Genomic DNA, 26,329 nt, shown 5'->3' with positions numbered 1-26,329 from the left:
TCAGCTGTAGCATTAGATTCTCACAGGAACACAAACCGTATTGTGAACTACACTTGCTAGGATCTAGGTTGTGTGTTCCTTATCATAATCTGACTAATGCCTGATGATCTGAGGTGGAACGGTTTCATCCTGAAACCACCCCCTCACTCCCCATCTGTGGAAAAATTGTCTTTCATGAAACTGGTCCCTGGTGTCAAAAAGGTTGGGGACCGCTGATTTAGATGATAGCTGATTAGTTGTAAAAGATGAGGCCAGGCACAGTGGCTCACACCTGTAATCCAAGCACTTCGAGAGGCTAAGGTGGGAGGACTTGAGGTCAGGAGTTTGAGACTAGCCTCGGCAACATAGTAAGACTCCTGTCTTTACACAACTGGGCATGGTGGCACACACCTGTAGTCCTAGCTACTGAGGAGGCCAAGGTGGGAGGATTGCTTGAGACTAGGTGTTCAAGACTGCAGTAAATTATGTTGGCATCACTGCATTGCAGGACTCCAGCCTGGCAACTGGGCTCTGCAGCCTGGGCAACAGAGTGAGACCCTGTCTCAAAAAAAGAATTACTGGGTCATATGATAACTGTGTTTAACGTTTTGAGGTACTTTCATATTGTTGGAATAATGTTTCAAAGAGATATTTTCATTGTCTTTTAGTGTCTTCCATCTGAAATTGAAGTGAAATACAAAATGGCTGAATGTTACACAATGCTAAAACAAGATAAAGATGCCATTGCTATACTTGATGGGATCCCTTCAAGACAAAGAACTCCCAAAGTAGGTTGAATGTTTGTGTGTTTTTCTCCTCAGCCCTCCTAACCTTGCTCCCTCCCTCCATGTTTTCTCATGCATTAAGGAGTCCATCTGAACATTTTACCCATGATTCTAATTCTCATTTTCTTCCTTTTCATGGAGTGGGGGACCCTGAAAATTCAGCTGTTGAAAATGATAACTGGAGAATACTACACATGCTTATTCTTTGGTTTTTTCTTTTTTTTTTTTTTAATGTTTAACTTAGTATTTTTTGAGACTGAGTCTCACCGTCACCCAAGCTAAAGTGCAGTGGTGTGATTCTGGCTCACTGCAGCTTCAACCTCCCAGGCTTAAGCAATCCTCCCACCTCAGCCTCCCAAATAGCTGGGATTACAGTTGCAAGCTGCCACACCCAGCTAATTTATTTTTTTTATTTTTTATTTTTTTTGAGGTGGAGTTTTGCTCTTGTTGCCCAGGCTGGAGTGCAATAGCATGGGGGCTTACTGCAACCTCCGTCTCCTAAGTACAAGCGATTCTCATGCCTCAGCCTCCCGAGTAGCTGGGATTACAGGCACCTGCCACCATACCAGTCTAATTTTTTTGGTTTTTAGTAGAGATGGGGTTTTGCCATGTTGGCCAGGCTGGTCTTGAATTCCTGACCTCAGGTGATCCGTCCACCTCGGCCTCCCAAAGTGTTGGGATTATAGGTGGGAGCCACTGCACCCAGCCAATTTTTTTTATTTTTGGTAGAGACAAGGTTCCACTGTGTTGCCCAGGCTGGTCTCAAACGCCTGGGCTCAAGTTGTCCTCCCACTTTGGCCTCCCAAAATGCTGGGATTATAGGTGTGAGCCACCACTCCATGCCTGTTTTTTATTTTTGTTTTGTTTTTTTGTTTTGAGACAGAGTCTTGCTCTGTCTCCCTGGCTGGAGTGCAGTGGTGCAATCTTGGCTCACTGCAGCCACCACCTCCCAGGTTCAAGTGATTCTCCTGCCCCAGCCTCCCGAGTAGCTGGGACTACAGGCACCCACCAGCACCACTACCACTCCTGGCTAATTTTTGTATTTTTGGTAGAGATGGTGTTTCACCATATTGGCCAGGCTGGTCTTGAACTCCTGACTTTGTGATTTGCCTGCTGCGGCCTCCTAAAGTGCTGGGATTACAGGCATGAGCCACCGTGCCCGGCTTTTTTTTTTATTTTCTAGAGGGAGGTTCATTCTTGTTGCCCAGGCCAGAGTGCAATGGCACAATCTCAGCTCACTGCAACCTCCGCCTCCCGGGTTCAAGCGATTTTCCTGCCTCAATCTCCCAAGTAGCTGGGATTACAGACATGCGCCACCATGCCCGACTAATTTTGTATTTTTAGTAGAGACGGGGGTTTCTCCATGTTGGTCAGGCTGGTCTCGAACTCCTGACCTCAGGTGATCTACCCACCTCGGCCTCCCAGAGTGCTGGGATTATAGGCATGAGCCACCGTACCCGGCCTCTCTCTCTCTCTCTTTCTCTCTACATATATATATATATATTTTTTTTTTTTTAAGAGACAGTCTCCACTGTGTTGCCCAGGTTGGTCTCAAACTTCTGGGCTCAAATTGTCCTCCCACCTTAGCCTCCCAAATTGCTGGGATTACAGGTGCGAGCCACTGCACCTGGCCTCTTCGTGTTTTTGTTTTTAAGTGAAAGTGAGTTTACTAATAAAATAAAGGAATAAAGAATGGCTACTCCATAGGCAGAGAAGCCTTTGATGTTTCTTATTATAGGAAATAATGATTTATTTGCAAAACACTTCCAGGTGGTAAACATACTTTTTTAGAACTTCATTTTTTGCCCTCCATAGGTGTACCCCTTTGGTAATGGGGGTGGTTTTATTCCTTTGTTTTCAGACTTAATACTGTAAGATTCTTTTATTCTTATTTATGTGTAGAATATGTCTTTGTGTTTGATTTGGCAGCATATTACAGTGAAGAAAACACCTTTAGTTAAAGTCAAAATATCTGGTGTCTAGTTTGAGTTTAGGGCATGCAAGCTGTGTGCAGTGCAAACTTGGGCATGTTACCAATTTGTGAGCTTTACTATGTTTTTATTTATAAAATGAGAAGAATAGTATTTTTTCTGTTAGTTTTATAAATGCTAAATAAGTTCATGAATGTGAGAATATATCAGTATTTAATATTCTAAGAATACTGTCATGTCTCCCGCCCTGCTCACTTTATTGAAAAACTGTTTTGTGCAACTTTTGCTTAACAATAAGGAATTTTATAGGTAAAATGACGTGTGCATCCTCCTGCCTGTAAAAGATAGGAAATCTAAGCAGTAGGGGCCTGGTGTATTTTAGTTAGTACTGCTTCATCCAAGTCTTGCTGAACTTTAAAAGTAACCAAACTTGATGAGAACATGTTTAAGCACCTCCTCATATTAAGGTTTTATTTACTGTTTTCTGAGTTTTTGAAGCTATTTTTTCAGTATGATTTTGGCTGCTATTAAAAACACTTGAAAGTTTATTATGAATTAACCTCTCTCATAATAAGCTTGGATGCTGTATACCAAATCCTGTTCTGGTAACCTATGAAAGTCTTCTCTTACTCCAAGAATAATCTTTTTGCACAGATAAAGAATGTCTGCTGCAATACTCAAGGTTTTATCTTCCTTTTGTAAGAAACCTTTTTTTTTTTTTTTTTTTTTTTGAGACGAAGTCTTGCTGTGTCGCCAGGCTGGAGTGCAGTGGCATGATCTCGGCTCACTGCAACCTCCACCTCCCTACCTCAGCCTTTGAGTAGCTGGGACTACAGGCGCACAGCCCCATGCCTGGCTACTTTTTTGCATTTTAGTAGAGACAGGGTTTCACCATGTTGGCCAGGATGATCTCGGTCTCCTGACCTCAGGTGATCTGCCCGCCTCGGCCTCCCAAAGTGCTGGGATTATAGGTGTGAGCCACCATGCCCGGCCAAGAAGCCATTTTAATTATAAATTTTGAAGGATACTGTTCCTTACCTTATTAGGAATATACCATAATCTCCTTCGAAATGACTTGTGGATATTTGTAGGACTTTTTTTGGAAAATAGTAATGGCAAAGCATCTCAGCTTTCTAGCATCCACTGCTTGATTTTCATTGCCATCATTCTTAGAGCAACTGTATGAGTCTGCATTTGTCAGTAGTACGTATCCTTCATTCTGTAGTGCTCTTATAGCTAGGAGCAAAGATGTGTGCCTCGAACATAAACCTATAACATTTACAGTTTTTCTTTCTTGTCCGTTAGGGAGTTAACTGGCTTCTCAGTCTGTGTAAAGGACAAGGAAGTGAGTCAAAATATGTCTAAATGAATGTCTATTAATATATGGTAAACATCGTCACACATTCCCTCACATTTTAAAGGAAAATTTCAGTGTTAGATTATTAAATCTTGGTAAATGTTCACATTTTAAGAGGAAACATACCAACATAGAATTTCTTACTCAGTTTTTTTTTTTTTTTTTTTTTTTTTTTTGTTGAGACGGAGTCTCGCTCTGTCACCTGGGCTGGAGTGCAGTGGCCGGATCTCAGCTCACTGCAAGCTCTGCCTCCCGGGTTTATGCCATTCTCCTGCCTCAGCTTCCCAAGTAGCTGGGACAACAGGCGCCCGCCACCTCGCCCGGCTAGTTTTTTTGTATTTTTTTTTAGTAGAGACGGGGTTTCATTGTGTTAGCCAGGATGGTCTCGATCTCCTGACCTCGTGATCCGCCCGCCTCGGCCTCCCAAAGTGCTGGGATTACAGGCTTGAGCCACCGTGCCCGGCGGAATTTCTTACTCAGTTTTTAGAAAATGATGACTGCTTGTTTTTATAACTGGTGGAATGTGGCTTTATGATGTTCTTAAGTGAGGATCTATTTTTAAAATAGTTGACTTTTTTTTTTTTTTTTTTTTTTTTGAGATGGAGTCTCGCTCTGTTGCCCAGGCTGGAGTATAATGGCATGATCTCAGCTCACTGCAACCTCCGCCTCCTGGGTTCAAGCGATTCTCCTGTCTCAGCCTCCTGAGTAGCTGGGACTACAGGCGCATGCTGCTGCACCTGGCTAATTTTTTGTATTTTAGTAGAGACAGGGTTTCACCACGTTGGCCAGGCTGGTCTCGAACTCCTGACCTTGTAATGCACCCGCCTCGGCCTCCCACAGTGCTAGGATTAGAGGCGTGAGCCACCACGCCCGGCCAATAACTGACTTTTTCATTAGGTATTACTCAAAACTCATTCTTTTAAAGTGACAGTCAAGGCCGGGCGCGGTGGCTCACGCCTGTAATCCCAGCACTTTGGGAGGCCGAGGCGGGCGGATCACAAGGTCAGGAGATCGAGACCATGGTGAAACCCCGTCTCTACTAAAAAATAGAAAAAAATTAGCCGGGCGCAGTGGCGGGCGCCTGTAGTCCCAGCTACTCGGGAGGCTGAGGTAGGAGAATGGCGTGAACCCGGGAGGCGGAGCTTGCAGTGAGCCGAGATTGCGCCACTGCACTCCAGCCTGGGCGACAGAGCGAGACTCCGTCTCAAAAAAAAAAAAAAAAATTAAAGTGACAGTCAAGTAGCTTAAAGGAAATTTTGATATTTGTTGAGACAGATAGTCCATCAGTCATAGTTTGTTAATATAACCAGCAGTCAAGAAAGGATCTTAGATTTAACTTTTTATTCTTTACAAGTATTGACATCAATCCTGGAGTTTTCCTTTAAGTATTTTTCTTTGCATTTTCAAAATAGTAGCCTAATACGGAAAATCTGAGGCCAAGTAAAAAATAGTTTTATTTTTAGTGTTTCCTTATTCCATTGTTTGAATTAGTGTGAATTAATGCTATATTAGATTGTTTTATGTAATGTAGGTCTATAATTGCAACAGGTGTTCTTTATCTTCAGAGCAACTCTTTCTAGTAAATATCTGGCATACCAAGCCACAGATAATCTAAGAGATTAGGGGTTGACCTTTTTTCTTTTGTGCCCTCACATTGACTGCTTCCTTAGGTTAATGATCTAGCAAATACTGTTGTGTTTAAAATCTACTAATTTTGCCAGACACGGTGACTGACACCTGTAATCCCAGCACTTTGGAGACCAAGGTGAGCGGATCACCTGAGGTCAGGAGTTCGAGACCAGCCTGGCCAACATGGTGAAACCCCGTGTCTACTAAAAATACAAAAAAATTTAGCTGGGCGTGGTGGTGGGTGGCTGTAATCCCAGCTACTCAGGAGGCTGAGGCAGGAGAATCACTTGAACCCAGGAGGCAGAGGTTGCAGTGAGCTGAGATGGCGCCATCACACTCTAGCCTGAGTGACAAGCGTGAAACTCCGTCTCAGAAAGAAAAAGAGAAAAAATCTAATTTTAAATTGGAATATTGTGTTTATCTGTGTACTATTAGGAAGGTCTTTTATCACTTGCCTATAACTTCTACATTCTTTGGAACTTTTAGATATTCTTTTTTCTTTTTGAGACGGAGTCTCGCTCTGTCTCCCAGTCTGGAGTGCAGTGTCACGATCTCGGCTCACCGCAAGCTCTGCTTCCTGGGTTCACATCATTCTCCTGCCTCAGCCTCCCGAGTAGCTGGGACTACAGGCGCCTGCCACCACGCCCAGCTAATTTTTTGTGTTTTTTAGTAGAGACGGGATTTCACCGTGTTAGCCAGGGTGGTCTCGATCTCCTGACCTCGTGATCCACCCACCTCGGCCTTCCAACGTGCTGGGATTACAGGCGTGACCCACCACGTCTGGCCAGAACTTTTAGATTTTCTTGAGTTTTCCCAGTTGCATGTTAGGTAGGATTATTTTAATTTAGCTTTATGAAGTTACATATTTAAATTATGCTAAAATGCAACTGTCTGCACTCACTGGATTTAAATAGTGTAGCTGATTTTTGTAGCATTACTTTAGTGAGTTAGACACTTAAGGCCAAAGCCTTAAGTGTTAGGCTAGAGTCTAGCCACAAGTCGAATTGTCAGAGAAAAGCCAAGTATTACACTTCTTTATCTATAGTCTTTCTATATCATTTCCTTTTTAGGAAAGACTGATCTGATCCTTCTTAACTAGCTATGTCAGGAGTTTCTCACTTTCTTATGTGAGATAGTTCATCTTCTGTTTTAAGATCAAGAAAGAATCAAGTTAACTAGCATTCTCTACCATTTCTTAAATGAATGTTCCAGTTTCCAGAGGGCAGCGTCTTTTGTTCAGATATTACTGGGCCTTGTGGGAAGGAAATGTGACTTTCCACTTAGGAATGGGAGGAGCTAGGGAAAGGAAAGGTAGTAATTTCTTCTTTCTTTTGAAGAATGGGGTCAGTCTCCCTTTATTTGCACAGGGTTGTGGGTAGATTTTCCAGTAAAAAGTAAATAACTGGTAATGAAAATTAGGACTTCTTCATGGTGACAGATTTTCTTTGCAGTATACACTTATTTTACTATCTGTTGTTTGTGTTTATACAGATAAACATGATGCTGGCAAACCTGTACAAGAAGGCTGGTCAGGAGCGCCCTTCAGTCACCAGCTATAAGGAGGTGCTGAGGCAGTGCCCATTAGCCCTTGATGCCATTCTAGGTAGAGATATTTTCTGCCTGTTTTCATGGCATGTTTACTGTCAAAGATAGTAGTTCTCAATCTTGGCTGTACATTGGAATAACTTTATTTTTTAAAAGTTCCCCTCCAGAGAGTGATTTAGTAGGATTCTGTTGTCACATATTCAGTCAAGAAATACTTAATCATGGTTTTTGGCTGGGCACAGTGGCTCACACCTGTAATCCTAGCACTTTGGGAGGCTGAGGTGGGTGGATTGCCTGAGCTCAGGAGTTCGAGACCAGCTTCGGCAATACGGCACAAACCCATCTCTACTAAAAATACAAAAATTAGCCAGGCATGGTGGCACATGCCTGTAGTCCCAGCTCCTCGGGAGGCTGGGGCATGAGTATCACTTGAACCCAGGAAGTGGAGGTTGCAGTGAACTGAGATCGTGCCACTGCATTCCAGCCCAGGGGGACAGAGCAAGACTCTGTCTCAAAAAGAAAAGAAATACTAAAATATGTTTTTTCTGTCATGCATTGCTCAGAATAGGGAAGCAGTTGCCTTTTAGCCGAGGGAAAACATAGCTCGTTGCTCCTTGCATGTGGAAGAGAGATATCGTGCCTTACTTTCTTTCTTCTGCTTTTTGTTGGTTTAGGCTTGCTGTCCCTTTCTGTAAAAGGGGCAGAGGTGGCGTCCATGACAATGAATGTGATCCAAACCGTGCCTAACTTGGACTGGCTATCTGTGTGGATCAAAGCGTATGCTTTTGTGCACACCGGTGACAACTCAAGAGCAATCAATACCATCTGGTGAGAGCCACAAAGTTAATTCAGTGTTTTTGAGGCCTTTGCTTGTCTGGAATTCTGGTGTATCTGAAGTAGCAAAAAGAAAAATGAGATGCTTCTCTCTTGGTGCTGCAGCCAGTCTCTGGGATGTGTTAGTCTTTTATACTGAATGGTCCCAAATATAATCATGTAATCATCTCTGTTGGGGACCTGTAAAAATATAAATCTGACTGAGTTTAGCTCTGCACCTGCATAGGTAGTAACCCTTGCGAAGCAAAGCCGGCTACCTTGGTGTGTCATTTTTTTGTTTTTTTCGAGACAAGATTTCTCTCTCTCTCACCCAGACTGGAGTGCAGTGGCATAGTCACAGCTCAGTGTAGCCTTGACCTGTCAATCTCCTGGGCTCAAACCATCCCCCTGCTCAACCTCCTGATTATCTGGGACTACAGGTGCACGCCACCACACCCAGCTAATTTTCGTGTTTTTTTTGTAGAGATGGGATTTCACCATGTTGCCCAAGCTGGTCTTGAATTCCTGGGCTCAAATGATTCTCCCACCTGGGCTTCCCAAAGTACTGGGATTATAGATGTGAGCCACTATGTCTGGCCTTGGTGTATCATTCTTCAACCTGGAAGAAAATCATTTTGCACTCACCAGAAGCTTAGTTTATTGCAACATCTAACCTGGCTTGCCTTCTTGGGACTAGGGATTTTCTTTATATTCAGATAAAGTTCAAGGACAAGAAGAGGCTTGGGCTTGTGTTATGCAAAGTCATTTACTTGAGTAATAGGTGTCACTTGTGAATGACATTACTTTTAACACCTTGTAGTGTATGTTGTGTTCTGAAGAACTGCCACCACAAAGTTATTTGTTTGTACTGAGAGATTTCTGCTTCATTCTGTGTTTTTGCTATCCTGTCCTATATAACTTTTTTTAAAGTCATAAGCTTAAAGTTTTTTATTATGAAGACTTTTATATTTATGCAAAAGAAAATAGTATCTGTATGACCGATCATCCAGATTCAACAACTAAATCCAGATTCAACAACTAAGAGGATTTATAATAGATTTAAAGGTTCAGTGTTTAATAAATATCTTAAAGTTCACTAGAGAAAAAATCCTTATTGCGAGATAACGTGGACCTACTGGGAAGCTTAGCAGATCTGTACTTCAGAGCTGGAGACAATAAAAACTCTGTCCTCAAGTTTGAACAGGCACAGATGTTGGATCCTTATCTGATAAAAGGTAAGTAATTCTTGGGGCAGGAAGACAGTGGCTGTTGTGGGGTGGTTCAGAGATAATAGGGAGAATATGCAGCATGAATGCTCGATACCAAGTTTCATAGAAATAGTGTATAAAACTTATAGTAGTCTTTTAGTTTTTTTAGGTCATGACACATGTTTCTAACACTTAGGTAATTCCATTTAAGCAGTTGTTTTTGATTGAATTCAAGTGTCTTCTCCCCACAGATCATTATTTGGCTTTTTTTCTTTTGAGGGGGTCATAGCTCCTCCTTATGACTTACAAATTTATGATGTGCCTGACTGAGAATTTGGATGGCATCCCTAAAACCATAATATCCTTTTAGGGAATTTTGTTTTACCGTGTCCTTGGTATAATTAAAAAGGAGTAAGAAAGGGATAAGGTGATTAAAGACAGTAATTAGGCGTGAACAACAGAAAAATCACTGATCTTAAAAAAGATTGCAGGTGACAGGTAATCTTCACAGGGACCTCCAAGAGATGGCAGTTGGGACACTGGCAGTGAGTACTCAGGAATAGTGGGAAATAAGGTCAGATAGATATGCTGTCTATTTGTAAAGGCCCAAAAAAGGCCATCAGAAAAACAAGGCCTTGTGACAATAAACAGTCTTGTTAGCTCTTAACCCAGGGGAATGGCGGAGCTAGGAAGGGGCCATCCCAAGCATTTAGATGAGGAAACAGATCTAGAAAAATGGATTTGTTTGCACAAGATCTCCCTCTCGCCTCAAGTGCTTATTCCTCTTCTGCAAGCTCCCTGCACCCATGATGAAAATGGTGTTTTAGACATACTAGTCTGGCAGCAGCTGGCAGCTTGGAATCTCAGACCCAGGCCCAGGAGCAAGCAGGACCATTGTAGTAATCTTGGCTTGAGAGGAATTTTCATGGGAATCTGAAGGGGGATAACAAGGGATGGAAGAGAATGGTGGTAAGAGATAGGTAACAGTGAGCATGGGTCCCTTTTTATAGAATGTGGGTGAGAATAAAACGGGGGCTGGGGAGAGGCAGTGATTTTTTTGTTTGCTTGTTTGTTTGAGACGGAGTTTCACTCTTGTCGCCCAGGCAGGAGTGCAGTGGCACAATCTCGGCTCACGGCAACCTCCGCCTCCTGGTTAAAGTGACTCTCCCACCTCAGCCTCCTGTGTAGCTGGGATTATAGGTGCCCGCCACCACACTGAACTAATTTTTGTATTTTTTTAGAGGAGACGGGAGTTTCATCATGTTAGCCAGGATGGTCTGCAGCTCCTGACCTTAGGTAATCCACCCGCCTCAGTCTCCCTAAGTGTTGGGATTACAGGCCTGAGCCACTGTGCCCAGCCTGAGGCGGTGATCTTTTTTTTTTTTTTTTTGAGACGGAGTCTCGCTCTGTCGCCTAGCCTGGAGTGCAATGGCCGGATCTCGGCTCACTGCAAGCTCCGCCTCCCGGGTTTATGCCATTCTCCTGCCTCAGCCTCCCGAGCAGCTGGGACTGTATACAGGCGCCCACCACCTTGCCCAGCTAGTTTTTTGTATTTTTTAGGAGAGATGGGGTTTCACCGGGTTAGCCAGGATGGTCTCGATCTCCTGACCTTGTGATCCGCCCGCTTCGGCCTCCCAAAGTGCTGGGATTACAGACTTGAGCCACCGCGCCCGGCCGAGGTGGTGATCTTTAATGAACTACATTCTGGATAGAACTACAAGTTTTCTGGGAATAGGCCAACTTTTTCTGAGACTGACTGGCTTTTCAGCAGCATGTTTCTGATGGTCTAGAACTCTTGAAAGAGAAACTTTACTTGATGCCTTTTTTTGGGCCTTTTCTGGTTGGGTTGGGTTCGGGTAGCTGTATATCACGCCACAGGAGAGAGGGGCAAACACTTCCTGAAAATTGCAGGCTTTCAAATTGTGAGATAGGTTGTTCTGCTCCTTTGTTTTTTTGTGGTTTTTTTTTTTTTGGTCTTTTTTTTTTTGTGAGACGGAGTCTCACTCTATCGCCCAGTCTGGAGTGCAGTGACGCGATCTCGGCTCACTGCAACCTCCACCTCCCAGGTTTAAGCAGTTCTCTGCCTTAACCTCTTGAGTAGCTAGGATTACAAGTGTGTGCCACCATGCCCAGCAAGTTTTTGTATTTTTAGTAGAGACAAGGTTCCACCACCTTGGCCAGGCTGGTCTTGAACTCCCGCCTCGGCCTCCCAAAGTGCTGGGATTAGAGGCGTGAGTCACCATGCCCAGCCTCCTTTGGTTTTTGGTTTTGTTTTTGTTGTTAGAGACAGGGTCTCACTCTGTCACTCAGGCTGGAGTGGCTCAAACATAGCTCACTGCAGCCTTGACCTCCTGGGCACAAGCAATCCTCCTGCCTTAACCTCCTCAGTAGCTGGGACCAAAGGCATGTGCCACTGTGCTTGGCTAATTTTTTTTTCTTTTTATTTTATTTTATTTATTTACTTTTTTAGACATAGTCTTACTCTGCCGCCCAGGCTGGAGTACAGTGGTGCAATCTCGGCTCACTGCAGCCTCCGCCTTCCGAATTCAAGCAGTTCTCCTGCCTCAGCCTCTCAAGTAGCTGGGATTACAGGCGCCTGCCACTGTGCCCAGCTAATTTTTTGTATTTTTAGTAGAGACGGGGTTTCACCATCTTGGCCAGGCTGGTCTTGAACTCCTGACCTCGTCATCCACCTGCCTTGGCCTCCCAAAGTGCTGGGATTACAGGCATGAGCCACCACGCCTGGCCCTTCTTTTTTTTTGAGATGGAGTCTCGCTCTGTAGCCAAGGCTGGAGTGCAATGGTGTGATTCGGCTCACTGCAACCTCCGCCTCTCTGGTTCAAGCGATTCTCCTGCCTCAGCCTCCTGAGTAGCTGGGATTACAGGCACACGCCACCATGCCCAGATAATTTTTGTATTTTTAGTAGAGATGGGATTTCACCTGTTAGCCTGTTCTCGAACTCCTGACCTCGTGATCTGCCTGCCTCCGCCTCCCAAAGTGCTGGGTTTACAGGCATGAGCCACCACACCCAACCACTTGGCTAATATTTTAAAATTTATGTAGAGAACAGGGTCTTACCATATTGCCCAGGCTGGTCTTGAACTTCTGGGCCCAGGTGATACTCCTGCCTCCGCCACCCAGAGTGCCAGGATTACAAGTGTGAGCCACCATGCCCAGCTGGGTTTTGCATTTTCTTTTTTTTTTTTTTTTTTGAGACGGAGTCTCAGTCTGTCGCCCAGGCAATGCAGTGGCGTGATCTCGGCTCACTGCAACCTACGCCTTCCTGGTTCAAGTGATCCTCCTGCCTCAGCCTCCCAAGTAGCTGGGATTACAGGCGCGTGCCACTATGCCCAGCTAATTTTTTGTATTTTTAGTAGAGACAGGGTTTCACTGTGTTAGCCAGGATGGTCCTGATCTCCTGACCTCATGATCCACCTGCCTTGACTTCCTAAAGTGCTGGGATTACAAGTGTGAGCCCCTGCTCCCGGCCTGGGTTTTGCATTTTAATAGTCACTTTGTAGGAAACTGGAAATAGTAGTGGGAGGAGCCTGTGATGGTGGAAAGGGCTTAGCCCCTGCAGGAGCTGGGGCCTCAGCATGGGGTCTGATATTGGGTGCTACTCCTGTATGTGGGACCCCTGCTTCTGTGCTTAAAACACCTCTTCTGTGTCCTTTTCTAGGAATGGATGTATATGGCTACCTATTGGCACGAGAAGGGCGGCTGGAGGATGTTGAGAACCTTGGATGCCGCCTTTTCAATATCTCTGATCAGCATGCAGAACCGTGGGTGGTTTCTGGGTATGATTATGCCTTCTTTCTCCCCAGTTGTCAGTAGATTAAGAGATTGTGGTTGCTCCTGTAGAGAATATAAATTGAAAGCTCAGGTTTAAGAGGTAATCGCCTGGCCAGGCATGATGGCTCATGCCTGTAATCTCAACATTTTGGGAGACTGAGACAAGTGGATTGCTTGAGGCCAGGAGTTCGAGACGAGCCTGGCCATCGTGGCAAAACCCCTGTCTATTAAAAATACAAAAGTTGTGTGCGGTGGCTCACGCCTGTAATCCCAGCACTTTGGGAGGCCAAGGTGGGTGGATTGCTTGAGGTCAGGAGTTTGAAACTAGCCTGACCAACATGATGAAACCCCATCTCTGTAATCCCAGCTACTTGGGAGGCTGAGGCAGGAGAATTGCTTGAATCTGGGAGGCAGAGGTTGCAGTGAGCCAAGATCACACCATTTCACTCCAGCCTAGGTGACAGAGCAAGACTCCATCTAAAAAAAAAAAAAAAAAAAAGTTAGTTGGGCATGGTGGTGCACACCTGTTATCCTAGCTATTCGGGAGGCTGAGACAGGAGAATCGCTTGAACCCAGGAGGCAGAGGTTGCAGTGAGCCAAGATTGTGCCACCGCATTCCAGATGGGTAGCAGAGTGAGTTTTTGTCTCAAAAATAAATAAATAAATAAAATGAAAAGAGGTAATTACTTGAGGCCAGGAGTTTGAGACCAACCTGGGCAGTGTAGCAAGACTCTCTCTCTCTCTCTCTCTCTCTCTCTCTCTCTCTCTCTCTCTCTCTCTCTCTCTCTCTCTCTATACACACACACACACACACACACACACACACACGTATGTATTTTTAAAAGGATAATCAGTCCTGGATTCAAATCATGGTTTATGACTCTGGATGCATTATTTATCTGTCTAGGTCTGTATTCTCATTTGGAAAATGGGCTAATAACCTCTCCTTCTAGGGTTAAGCATTAACTGAGTTGGTGAATGTGTTGTGCTTAGTACTGAGCCATCAGTGATGGGGCCAGAAGATACTCCTTTGTTATTAACCTGGCTTTACAAATTCTCCTAATGCCTCTCTGCTAATAACTAATATCTAGATCTTAGGTTCTTTTTCATAATTTGTCCCTTCCGTATCAAGATTTCCCCTTAAAAATAAATATTTAGTGGATTTTTTGGTTTGTTTTGCTTTTCTACTAATATCATAGGTTAAAACTGTAAGTGTGGTTTGGAATAAGGATTATGTTCAGGGCCTTCAATATGATTTTTGGATGAAGTTTCTTTGTAGTCTTCTCTTAAATAACTTCTGGGGTTTTTTTGTTGTTTTTTTGTTGTCTCCAGCTGTCACAGCTTCTATAGCAAACGCTACTCACGGGCCCTCTATTTAGGAGCCAAGGCCATTCAGCTGAACAGTAATAGTGTTCAAGCTTTGCTACTTAAGGGAGCAGCACTTAGGAACATGGGCAGAGTCCAAGAAGCAATAATCCACTTTCGGGAGGCCATACGGCTCGCACCTTGTCGCTTAGATTGTTATGAAGGTAAGATAGAAAACACAGGTGAATGGTGTGAATCTGTGGGTGTGGCAACAGTCCTCAGATGGAAGGTTTCATTAGGCCAGCACTTCCCAAACTCTGTTAGAATAATCTGGGGAAGCTGGCCGGATGTGGTGGCTCATGCCTGTAATCTCAGCACTTTGGGAGGCTGAGACGGGCGGATCACGAGGTCAAGAGATTGAGACCATCCTGGCCAACGTGGTGAAACCCCGCATCTACTAAAAATACAAAAATTAGCTAGGCATGGTGGCGCACGCCTGTAGTCCCAGCTACTTGGGAGGCTGAGGCAGGAGAATTGCTTGAACCTGGGAGGCAGAGGTTGCAGTGAACTGAGATCACACCACTGCACTGCAGCCTGGCAACAGAGTGAGACTCCCTCCCAGAAAAAAAAAAAAATCATCTGGGGAAGCTTTTCAAATCCTAATGTTGCATCTCTCCAATGTAGATGGAAATATATGGAGTTGGGAATAGATATTGACATTTCTGGAGGTCCCCAGGTGTTATCAATGTGCAGACAAGTTTGGGAATCACTGCACTAGGCATTTTATGTTTATTTAGGGCTTTCAGTGGATTTGTCACCCTGTACTTTCAGAATCCATTTTTTCTGATTTTTTTTTTCTGGTTTTTGGTGAGGGGAGAGTTGGGATGGGGTTTTTTTTTTGTCCTCCCACCCCTCGCCCCCATCCAATGTGACATACTCATTAATATGAATCTCTCTGTATCAGGCACCATGCAAGATCACTTAGTTTGCCTATTTTTTTTTATTCCTTTTTTTTTTTTTTTTTCCCGAGACAGTCTCACTTTGTTGCCCAGGCTGGAGTGCAGTGGCACAATCTTGACTCACTGCAAGCTCCACCTCCCGGGTTAATGCCATTCTCCTGCCTCAGCCTCCTGAGCATGTGGGACCACAGACTCCCAGCCACCACACCCGGCTAATTTTTTGTAGTTTTAGTAGATATAGGGTTTCGCCATGCTAGCCAGGCTGGTCTCAATCTCCTGACCTCGTGATCTGCCCACCTCGGCCTCCCAAAGTGCTGGGATTACAGGCATGAGCCACTGTGCCCAGGCCCTGTTTTTTTTTTTTGAGACAGAGCCTCACCCTGTCGCCCAGGCTGGAGTGCAATGGCATGATCTTGGCTCACTGCAACCTCCACCTTCCAGGTTCAAACGATTCTCCTGCCTCAGCCTCTCAAGTTAGCTGGGATTACAGGCGCCCACCACCACACCCGGCTAATTTTTGTATTTTTTAGTGAGATGAGGTTTCACCATGTTGGCCAGGCTGGTCTCGAACTCCTGACCTCGTGATCTCCCTGCCTCAGCCTCCCAAAGTGCTGGGATTACAGGCATGAGCCACCACAACCAGCCTATTTTTATTTTTATTTGAGATAGAATCTCACTCTGTCGCCCAGGCTGGAGTGCAGCCATGCAATCTCAGCTCACTGCAATGTCTGCTTCCTGAATTTAAGTGATTCTCCTGCCTTAGCCTCCTGAGTAGCTGGGATTACAGGCGTGCACCACCACACCCAGCTAATTTTTGTATTTTTAGTAGAGACGGGGTTGCGCCATGTTAGCCAGGCTGGTCCCAAATTCCTAGGCTCAAGTGATGTGCCCACCTCGGCCTCCTAAGGTGCTGGGATTACAGGCATGAGCCACTGTACATGGCCTGTTAGGCCTATTCTTTTTTGTGGCCATCTTACCTTGGGCCAGAGTTAGTACTCATGGGATAACTCCACATCCGTATGATAATGTTGGCTGTGGGAATGGGTCTGTTCATTGTGACCTCCAGAGTGGGCACAATCGGGGTCCAACTTTGTTTTGTTTTGTAATATTTTAAGTTCATGTGAACTGACCCTAGGAGTTCAAAGGACCTGTGCCAGCTTCAGCAACGTTTGGTGACTCAGTCACAGACATTAAAATAGATCTTACAAGATGCAGTTCCTCCAAAACATATTTTTATAAGCACTTAAAAATATACCCAGGAGTCTAGGAGTGATTTGCTCTTAACAGGAAGATGAGTTCAAATTTGAGAAATAAAATTTGGATGTTGGGAAAGAGAACAGATCTGCTTATATAGCCAGAGAGCTATGCCTCTGGATTTGTTGGGAGGAAAGAGGATTGTCTTTGTTTTTAAAGAAGCTCCAGCAAACTAGCCATTGATTTCAGATTAACTTCTTGATCCTGAAACTGTAACTTCCCTATCTTCCCAGCTGCTGTTATCATGTTAATTCCATTATACTGCATGCTTATTTCACCAGAGATCAGGGATACAGTTGAATAGCCTGTCCTATAATATTTGGATAGCAGATGTTTCCCAGTTGGCTAGTGAGGCTTCTTAAGCTGCCATTTGGAGATTTGGGTCAGGGCAACTCTGACTACACCCTTTGAGGTTTCTTACAGTTTCCAGTGGGAGCTTCCTCCTTTTGCTGGTAGAGGTTTAGGTTAGGCAAGTGCATTCTGTTTTCTTCTTAAGCTCCAGTAGGGCTTTAGCAGGGAATTAAAACTATTCAATAAGTAATTGCAAACAACTGTATGTGGAATCCAGCATGGATTAAGAGTTAGGTAATTGGCCAGATGTGGTGGCTCACGCCTGTAATCCCAGCACTTTGGGAGGCCGAGGCCAGTGGATCAGCTGAGGTCAGGAGTTCGAGACCAGCCTGGCCAACATGGCGAAATACCATCTCTACTAAAAATAGGAAAAAATGTAGCCATGCATGGTGGCACACACCTGTAGTCCCAGCTACTTGGGAGGCTGAGGCAGGAGAACCGCTTGAACCCAGGAGACATGGGTTGCAGTGAGCTATCACCACTGCACTCCAGCCTGGATGACAGAGCAAGACTGTTTCTTAAAAAAAAAAAAAAGAGTTAGATAATTTCTGGTTAAGTAACCATAGTGTGTGGAAGGGTGTGCATGAATGTTATAAATGCCGCTAGGGTGGAGGAGTATGCAGAGAAAATCTGCCAAGGATTGTGTGGGTTTGGGGTTTAAGCTGTTTTTTTGTTTTGATGAGTGCTTTGTGCCAAAAAGTTATTCCTCTGTTCTCCTCAACTTCTTGGCGTGAAGAGTTCAGAGTTGACTCTTCTCAAGGTGGCCTCCTCATAGGACATCTAGCTGTGGGTGTGGAAAGAGGCAAGGGCTGCCAGTTCCAGTCTCTTTGGTGCACCTGATAAAGTATTCTTCATCTAGTTTAGGGAAGCCCTCAGCAAGTGCCTTTTGAGACAGCTGTTATGTTTCAAATAAAAGAGTCTTTCTCGCTAGGTTGCTTGACAATAAGTCCTTTAGTTGTCAAGCTGGAAATTCACTTAAAGACTCTAGGAGCCAGGCCAGGCATGGTGGCTGACACCTGTAATCCCAGCACTTTGGGAGGCCAAGCTGGGCGGATCACCTGAGGTCAGGAGTTCGAGACCAGCTTGACCAACATGGAGAAACCCCGTCTCTACTAAAAATACAAAACTAGCCGGGCGTGGTGGCGCATGCCTGTAATCCCAGCTACTCGGGAGGCTGAGGGAGGAGAATCACTTGAACCCGGGAGGCGGAGGTTGCAGTGAGTGGAGATGGTGCCATTGCACTCCAGCCTGGGCAACAAGAGCGAAACTCCATCTCAAAAAAAAAAAAGACCGTAGGAGCCTTCCATCTTAAACCTAGCCCTACAGGTGACCGAATGCAGCTGGAGAATAACAGCTTGTTAAGAGGCAGCAAAACCTTGGGTTTTGTTGGGAACATCATCTCTCACTACTTTGATCTCTTGGCCATATGACAAACTAATCATTAGTGTCGCATTTATTCTTCCAGCGGTCAGATGGGGTGCTCACATGCTGTGAGTTCCTTACATGTGCTTGTTTCCTTCCCTAAACTGAAGGTGCCTTTGAAGGCAAGTCATTTTCCACATCCATCAAGTGCTCTGGGGAAGAGCACTTCTTAGCTATTCCATCAACACACTTGCCTGTCTAATCTCACCATCAGTTTCCCCTGGCCTGCCGTTCGTCTGAAACTTTGAAGGTTAGCAATTTGGAGAGCTGTCAGAGTGGAAGCATGGGTTGGAGTGGTAATGGCATTGAATGTCTTCATGTGTTTTACTTTTTTCAGGTCTTATCGAGTGTTACTTAGCCTCCAACAGTATTCGAGAAGCAATGGTAATGGCTAACAACGTTTACAAAACTCTGGGAGCAAATGCACAGACCCTTACCCTTTTAGCCACCGTTTGTCTTGAAGACCCAGTGACACAGGAGAAAGCCAAAACGTTATTAGATAAAGCCCTGACCCAAAGGCCAGATTACATTAAGGCTGTGGTGAAAAAAGCAGAACTGCTTAGTAAGTGTGTCTTATTTTCTGCCCTATTCATCATTAATTTTTATAAAACCTGACCTCATTGGACACCTTTGTCCCAGCTAGTTACAGATGACCAGACAGGTGTGTGTCTTTTGCAGCAGGTCTGAGCCTGCTTGGATTGGTTTATATTTAGCCCAACCAAATGTAGCTGGCTTAGACTTGCTTGGCTTGGCTGTAGCCACCTATAATTGGTTGGTATCTGTTCGGCTCACTTTTTTTTTTTTTTTTTTTTTTTTTTTTTTTTTTTTTTTTTTTTTTTTTGGAGACGACCTCTCGCTCTATCACCCAGGCTGGAGTGCAGTGGCACAATCTCAGCTCACAGCAACTTCCGCCTCCCAGGTTCAAGCGATTTTTCTGCCTCAGCCTCCTGAGTAGCTGGGTCTATAGCCATGCACTACGACACCCAGCTAATTTTTTTTTTTTTTTTTTTTTTTAGTAGAGACAGGGTTTCACCATACCGGCCAGGCTGGTTTCGAACTCCTGACCTCGTGATCCACCCGTCTCGGCCTCCCAAAGTGGTGGGATTACAGGCGTGAGCCACTGCGCCCAGCCTTGGCTCACTGTTATCTGGTTTGAGTTGTCCTGAATTAGTTTGAGCTGAATCTAACTAACTGGTTTTAGCCAGTTTGAACTGTTTGGTGCTATCTGAATTATTTTATGACTTCCCATTTGGCCCTGTTTTTTTTTTTTCAGTCCTGATTTATGATGAACTCATAATTTGGTTCATTGAATTTGGGCTAGTTGGCAAATGCAATTTGGCTTTTTAAAGTTAAGAGCTCATTTAAAACATTATAATTCAAACTGCAGATTTCTTAACTGAATAGGACATCAGGTGTGCTTGCCCTCGCTTTGTGTTGCACCAGTGTTATCTTGAGGATGTCTGCAAAGAGATTGTCAGAATGGTAGTTGTGTTTTTTTTGTACGTGACTTAAGATGGGAATATATTTTCAGAATGTTTAAGTAGGACAGTGAGGGTCTTTTTTATTCCACCAGGCAGAGAACAGAAATATGAAGATGGAATTGCTTTGCTGAGGAACGCACTGGCTAATCAGAGTGACTGTGTCCTGCATCGGATCCTAGGAGATTTCCTTGTAGCTGTCAATGAGTATCAGGAGGCAATGGACCAGTATAGTATAGCACTAAGGTAGGCACTAGCCTCCCTTGGGGGAAGGCCACTGAGGAGGGTAGAGGAGGCAGTGAGCTGCATCACAGGAGTTATGGAGTTATGGAAACACACACACACTTTGTGTCCATGGTTGAAAGCAGAATAATAATAGTAATGGTAGAGGAGTTATTTGTGGATTCATGACTTCTAAAAATTTTTTCTTAAAATATATTAACAACATTAGAGAACTGTTTCACTCATAACCATCCCACACCACTATAACATCTGTGTTCATTTGTATAGCTCATCTTCTGTCCTTGCCCACACATATTTTTATAGGGTTGTACCTAGTATATATTTTATATTCTTTTTCAAATCAAAGTATTGTAAGTACTTTCCCATGTTTCTATCTACTGTAGTCATTAAGAACTTGAGGTCTGAAGTTTTGAATACTACCTTCACCACCTGTGATCTTGGGCAAGTTACTAACACATTTCCTTGTTTATATCTAGCTACCTTATTAGATATTAAATGATCGAATGAGGGTTAAATGATTATTTCATGTAAAGCTCTTAGCCCTGTGCCTGGTACATAGTAAATACTAAATAAATAGTGGTATTCTTACTGTTTAATACAGAAGTGGTTTCTTTGAGGGTTGTCTGTGTGTCTGTAAGGTTATGGTGAAGGGCTGTCTTTAATATAGAGTCTGATCACATTCAGTTGTTCAGCGCACAGTTAAGCACCACTTGTGTGCCTAGGATCTCAGTGACGACTGGAGATGCTATGTTTCGGGAGCTATCAGTCTCAGACATGCAGACTGACCATACCACGTGCTAAGGGCTTTCATAGCAGTCTGTAGAAGGGAAGATGGGAGTCCAGAGGGCAAGACCCCTGGGTTTGGGTGACAGCTTCAGAGTACAGGATGTGGAAGGCTTCAACCAGGAGATGAGGAGATGTTACAGATCGGTCCGCATTTGTATCGGTAGAAACAGGGTGCCAACGTGGGTGTTAGTTGCTTTTTAGAATCCCAGAAGCAAGTGAGAAAATAAAATACCAGACTTCCATTAGAGGTGGAGTTTGCTAGGGGTGGGACACCTGCTGGCAGATGGTCACCAAGGCAAGAGGAAAGATTGCTTAGGAGGCAAATAAATGAATGTTCTAGAGGCTCTGAACTTTGGGGTGGGGGTGGCATATGTACTGACACTCAGCTGCTAAATGCAAATGCTTGGGTAGAGGTAGCCTTGGGTCCTGGGGTCTAACCTAGGTGTTTACAAGTCTGTTCCATGGTACAGCGTGATGTTTTTGGTTGGCTCCTGAAATGCTGATATGTTTAATTACATCATAAGAACATGGGACACCTATACTCAGAGAAATTCCTATTTTTTGTAACCCTGTAGCTCAAAAACCCAACTTTCTGGGAATTACATTTGAATTTACCTGTTAATGTTTGCCACTTTTTCATTTGTGTTATCTGGTAGCTGCCTCTAGCAGCATGCTAGGGGTAATAGGTATGAAAAAATTTAAGAAATTTGTAGAGAAAAACTCAAGTTGAGCATTCTAAAAATTAGGAAAAGACTCCTTTTTGCACTTCTGGTGGTGGACTCCCTCAACCCAGCCTTGGAAGCCTGAGTTGCGAGCCCAGGCTTTAGCACATTCTCTGGGACTGTGTAGTCATTTCACTGCCGGGCCAGGGAGATGACGAATCAGCCAGCAAGAGCAAGGCAGAGATTCAGGCGTCTCCTTTGTTTTGTTGTCCCCTAGTTTGGACCCCAATGACCAGAAGTCTCTAGAGGGGATGCAGAAGATGGAGAAGGAGGAGAGTCCCACGGATGCCACTCAGGAGGAGGATGTGGACGACATGGAAGGGAGTGGGGAAGAAGGGGACCTGGAGGGCAGCGACAGTGAGGCGGCCCAGTGGGCTGACCAGGAGCAGTGGTTCGGCATGCAATGAGGGGGCGGCAGCTCCATGGCCGCACTGGCCTGCCCTGCTCTGAGCACTTCCGTGGACTGAAGGAACCGTAGGAGCCTGCTCTCAGGAGGACAATGATTCAGCATGTGATTGCAGCAGGGGTCTCTGCCCCCTCGCTCCCGATTCCTAGTCGTGACTTCATTTCTAAAACAGAGCCTGACCAACCTTCCATGTATCTCCATCCTCCCCTGCTCCAGCCAGGGAGGATTGAGGGAGTGCCCCAAGACCCACACACGTTGGGGCTTCTGGGCCAAGAGTACTTTTTATATAACTAATTTCTAAATCCAAAAGCTCAAGGAATAGACAGTGTTCTGTGACATGGATGGGTTTGAAAGAGTTACCCACCATCCCAGCACGATAGTGTCATCTCCCAAGTTGGATGGCAGCACGATCTGGCCCTAGGGAGCTTCCTGTTCCCAGAAGTCACTGTCCTGGGCTATCCGGACGTCCGTAGTAATCTTGCTTCCTTCTGCAATGTTAGTAATGCCTTAAGCTGACAGTTGTTATTTTGCAGAACAGTTTTCCTCTTTGCTTAGCTGGTAACTTCCCTCCGAGCCTGAGCTGATCTGAGAAACAGGTGTGATGAGAGCATGAACAGAGATGCACCTGGGGCAGTTCCCTAATAAAACTGGTTTGTACAGTCATGGTGTTGGGGTGATCAGAATGGAAGCCCTTTTTAAAATAGACTCTTAGTATTTTTGTCTTACTCAGAATGCATTGATTCAGCCCCAGAAGTATTTGCCAAAAATAGACTTTCTTCCCCTAGTGTTGGGAGCCAGGAGGTTTGGAAAGCTCAGGAACCCTGAGCTGGTTCATCTGTTTGCATATTGGATAGGTAAATTTCCCTGGAGCCTGAGAGTCTTTGACCAGATTTCAGCTGAGTCTGCCTGGCTCTTTCGCTGCAGCTGGGAGATTGGGGTCTGGTTCCAGCAGTCTGTCACTGGTCAGCTTGAGTGTCATACGCTGAGCTCTGGGGCTGGGAGTTTCTTCCCACACCCTCTCCCTTGTGTCTTAAGTTGCGATGGCTCTGAGTATACAATTAATCGGAGGTGGGGGGTGGGTGTCACAGCTAATCCCAAATTCAAAACTTAGTCCAAGGTGCTGCAAAATATAAATTAGATGTCAATAGAAATTCATATCCTAAAATGTAAAAACTGTAAGTGTACAGTAGTTAATGAGCTCAGAACATCTGATAACTGCAATTTAAAATGGGCAGAAAGTTTCTGTGAGTCGGTCTAAAACCCAAAGCCTGCACAACATCACTTGATCTGAGCCACCTCTGAAGAGACATATAAGGCGGGGTGTGCTTACCTGTAATCCCATCACTTTGGGAGGCCAAGGCAGGTGGATCACTTGAGACCAGGAGTTTGAGACCAGCCTGGCCAACATGGCGAAACCCCTTCTCTATTAAAAATACAAAAATTAGCTGGCCGTGGTGGTACACACCTATGATCCCAGCTACTCAATACTCAGGAGACTGAGGCAGGAGAATCGCTTAAACCCAGGAGGTGGAGGTTGCAGTGAGCCAGGATCTGCACTGCACTCCAACCTGGGCGACAGAGACAGTGTTTTAAAAAAAAAGCCCCACAGATAGTGGGGTCACACCAGGTGAGTGTGCGGCCAGAAGAAGCTACCTGCCCCTTGGCCTAGACATGCTCTCCCGGATGCAGCCTCACCTCATGGGCTTCCTCAGCTCCAGGACCTGTCATTACTGTGATGAGAGAGGAGAGGCAAAGCCTCTTTGCCTTTCCCCTGACTCTAGGAGGAAGCCCAGCCCCACCACGCAGTCTCATCTCTGCATGGCAGCTCGCCACCACACTCACATCCACTGGATCAGGGTCCCAGAGCCCAGGCCCCATGCATCGCCCTCAGCTGGCACCCTCCCACCGTCCCCTTCCTTGACATTCCCCTCAGCTCTGCTGAGAGCCCCTGTGCTATCTTGGCTCTTCGGCCCAGCACCTCCCAGGACGGATCCTCTCCCTGCAGCTCCAGCCGCAAGGTGACAGCCAGGTTGGAAAAGGTGGCTGAAGCTGTGAAACCACCTCACACAGGATTGAGAAAACACTCGGTCCGCATCAAAGAGTGGTGCTCGGAGGGGGCTGAAGCTGTCTCTTGGCACTGCCACCGTCACTCTCACCCAAAACCTCAAGGGCAGGGCGCTCCAGGAGGCAGGGACAGAGCCAGGCTGTTCAGCCCTGTGCCTCTCCTGCCGAGCCACCTGCCAGGAGACCAGGCCCCTGACCAAGGACAGCCCCCAAATTCCCAGTCACCACAAGTTCTTTCTGGGTTCTGGAGTCCCACATGCCACTATGGGGGTGTTTTAACTGAGTCATTTCTCTACCCTCCAGATTGTTCAGAGACCACCTGGGTCTGAAAAGCACCCTCAGAACCCATGGGCTGCTGGGGCAGTTAGCTATGCAGGCTCTGCTGCCTCCCCTGCCTCCTAGGGTGAGGACTAAATGAGCCCGTGTGGCATTCAGCGTGTCACCCTTTGCGACATCCTCACAGGGGGAATGCCAGCTGGCCAGGCCTCCCTGGGGAGCTGGGGGTGGTTCTGTCCTTCTGGAGCCCTCTTGTCCCTGAAGGACCCTCAGCCAAGCAGGGAGGCAGGCTCCGGAGTCGGGGTGAGCCTTGCCCTTCAGTGAGACCTTTCATTTTTCACTTTTCAACCCCTGCTGGGCTCCAGGAACCTGATAGGTGTGTACCCTACTCATGGCTGATGGCTGGAGCTCTCCCTGCAGCCACAGCTTGGGGGCCACACTCCTGCCTCTGAATTCCTCGAAATGAGGCCAGCTTTTGCCCAAATCTGCAATCCGCAAACTAGAGCATGCGTCTCTGATGCAGGTTCCCAGGCCCAGCACCAAACTTTTATTGGAATCCAGAGGCCTGGCCCAGGCCCAGCGGTCTGCAGCTTTCACTTCCCACCCTGACTTCCTATTCTATGCAGGTGTTCCCTGAACAAGTTTTGAGAAACCTGGGAGAGGGGAGCTCGAAGTTCCCAGCAGCTGCAGGCCTGACCCCAGAGGGCCCTTAGGAGATACACTCTGCAGCTGCCCATGGGTGGGAAGAACCGGCCTCCGAAGGCCTCACCTGTGGCTTCCTGCGTTCCCAGTCCTACACTGGCTTACCTGTGGCAGGCCAGGGCCTGTGCGGAGCTGCTTCCCAGAGCTCAGGTGAGCTGGCCCTGTGAGCAGCTCTCTGGGGTTGTGCTCAGGCCTGCATTCCCTGCTGACGACAGGCAGTGAGTCCAGACTCCACATGCACCTCACCTCGTCCTCCAGGCACGGCTGTGGCCAGGTCACCAGGAAGCCCTGCGCTGGGAGGGGCCACTGAGGTAAGTGCCTTACTAAGGTTTTCCACTTTCTGCAGGAGCCTCTCTGCCCCAGGGCAGCAGGAGTGGCCTCAGTTGTCACCTCCCCTCTTGGGGTGCGGTGCAGGTCTGCCGTCCAGACGCCTCCAGGCCTGGGCAACCTCAGCACCCCTGCCCCTGCCGCACCTGGGCCACCACCAGCCTGGTCTAGGGTGTGGGGTTTTCCCAGATTGCTGTGGAAGGTCATTGGCAGCACAGCACTCGGCACCAGCAAGGTCAGGAACAAACCAAGAAGCCCACAGTGCAGCCTCCACAGCAGCCATGAAAAGAAAACATGAATTTTAAAATAACAGTGCCACCATGCACTGCTGGTGGGAATTTAAGGTGTCACAACCACTGTGGAGAACAGTCTGGCGATTCAGAAATTCAAACAGTACTACCTTAGGATCCAGCGTTCCACCTCCGGGTGTATACCCGAAGAAGTGAGAGCCGGAACACCAAAAGATTGCCCATCCATGTCCACGCAGCACTGTCCACAGTAGCAAAAGTGGAAACAACCCACGTGTCCTTAGATGAGTGGATAAACAAACCAAGGTGCGTCTTTCGGTACAATGGAATATTAGCCTTGTAAAGGCAAGTGACACATGCTACAACGTGGAGGAACTTTGAGAACGTTATTCTAAGTAGTAGAAGCCAATCACAAAAGGACAAATGCTGTATGACTCCATGAATCTGAGGTGTGCCTGGCACAGTCAGATTCATAAAGATAGAAAGTAAATTAGAGGCTGCCAGGAGCTGAGGGGAAGGAATGACTTAGTTTCTAATAGGGACAGAATTTCTGCTTAGAATGTTTAACAAGTTCTGGATATGGTGCAGATGGTCGCACATTTTATGTTATATATGTTTTATGACAATTAAAAAAAAATGGCCTGTAAGCCTGCCATCTGGATAACCCCAGTGAACACATCTTAATTTATGTGAAATATGGTGTGTATTTGTAATATATATGTGTTACATAAAATTACACATGGTTT

At 45.8% G+C, this 26,329-nt stretch overlaps 1 protein-coding gene and 1 pseudogene across 4 annotated transcripts in view; both read left to right on the top strand.

Moving 5' to 3' along the window:
• ANAPC7 (anaphase promoting complex subunit 7) overlaps positions 1-22,629 on the top strand; it is a 28,006-nt gene extending 5,377 nt beyond the window's left edge. For 3 of the 4 annotated variants that reach the window (XM_073021093.1, XM_037996544.2, XM_037996545.2), the window contains 9 exons: positions 648-767; positions 7,173-7,284; positions 7,901-8,054; positions 9,132-9,274; positions 12,928-13,045; positions 14,373-14,569; positions 18,669-18,893; positions 19,905-20,055; positions 21,778-22,629. In XM_073021093.1, coding sequence (XP_072877194.1) covers positions 648-767; positions 7,173-7,284; positions 7,901-8,054; positions 9,132-9,274; positions 12,928-13,045; positions 14,373-14,569; positions 18,669-18,893; positions 19,905-20,055; positions 21,778-21,967 — 1,410 coding nt within the window. In that variant the 3' untranslated portion in view covers positions 21,968-22,629. The remainder of the gene's footprint in view (positions 1-647; positions 768-7,172; positions 7,285-7,900; positions 8,055-9,131; positions 9,275-12,927; positions 13,046-14,372; positions 14,570-18,668; positions 18,894-19,904; positions 20,056-21,777) is intronic. The other variant, XM_037996546.2, reaches the window with a different exon arrangement.
• Positions 22,630-22,736: 107 nt separating this feature from the next.
• Positions 22,737-26,125, top strand: LOC103239107 (uncharacterized; annotated as a pseudogene).
• The last annotated feature ends 204 nt before the right edge of the window (positions 26,126-26,329 follow it).

The sequence above is a fragment of the Chlorocebus sabaeus genome, chromosome 11 (genome assembly GCF_047675955.1).
Source record: "Chlorocebus sabaeus isolate Y175 chromosome 11, mChlSab1.0.hap1, whole genome shotgun sequence".
Taxonomy (NCBI): Eukaryota; Metazoa; Chordata; class Mammalia; order Primates; family Cercopithecidae; genus Chlorocebus; species Chlorocebus sabaeus.
This window is presented reverse-complemented; position numbering and strand designations above follow the sequence as displayed.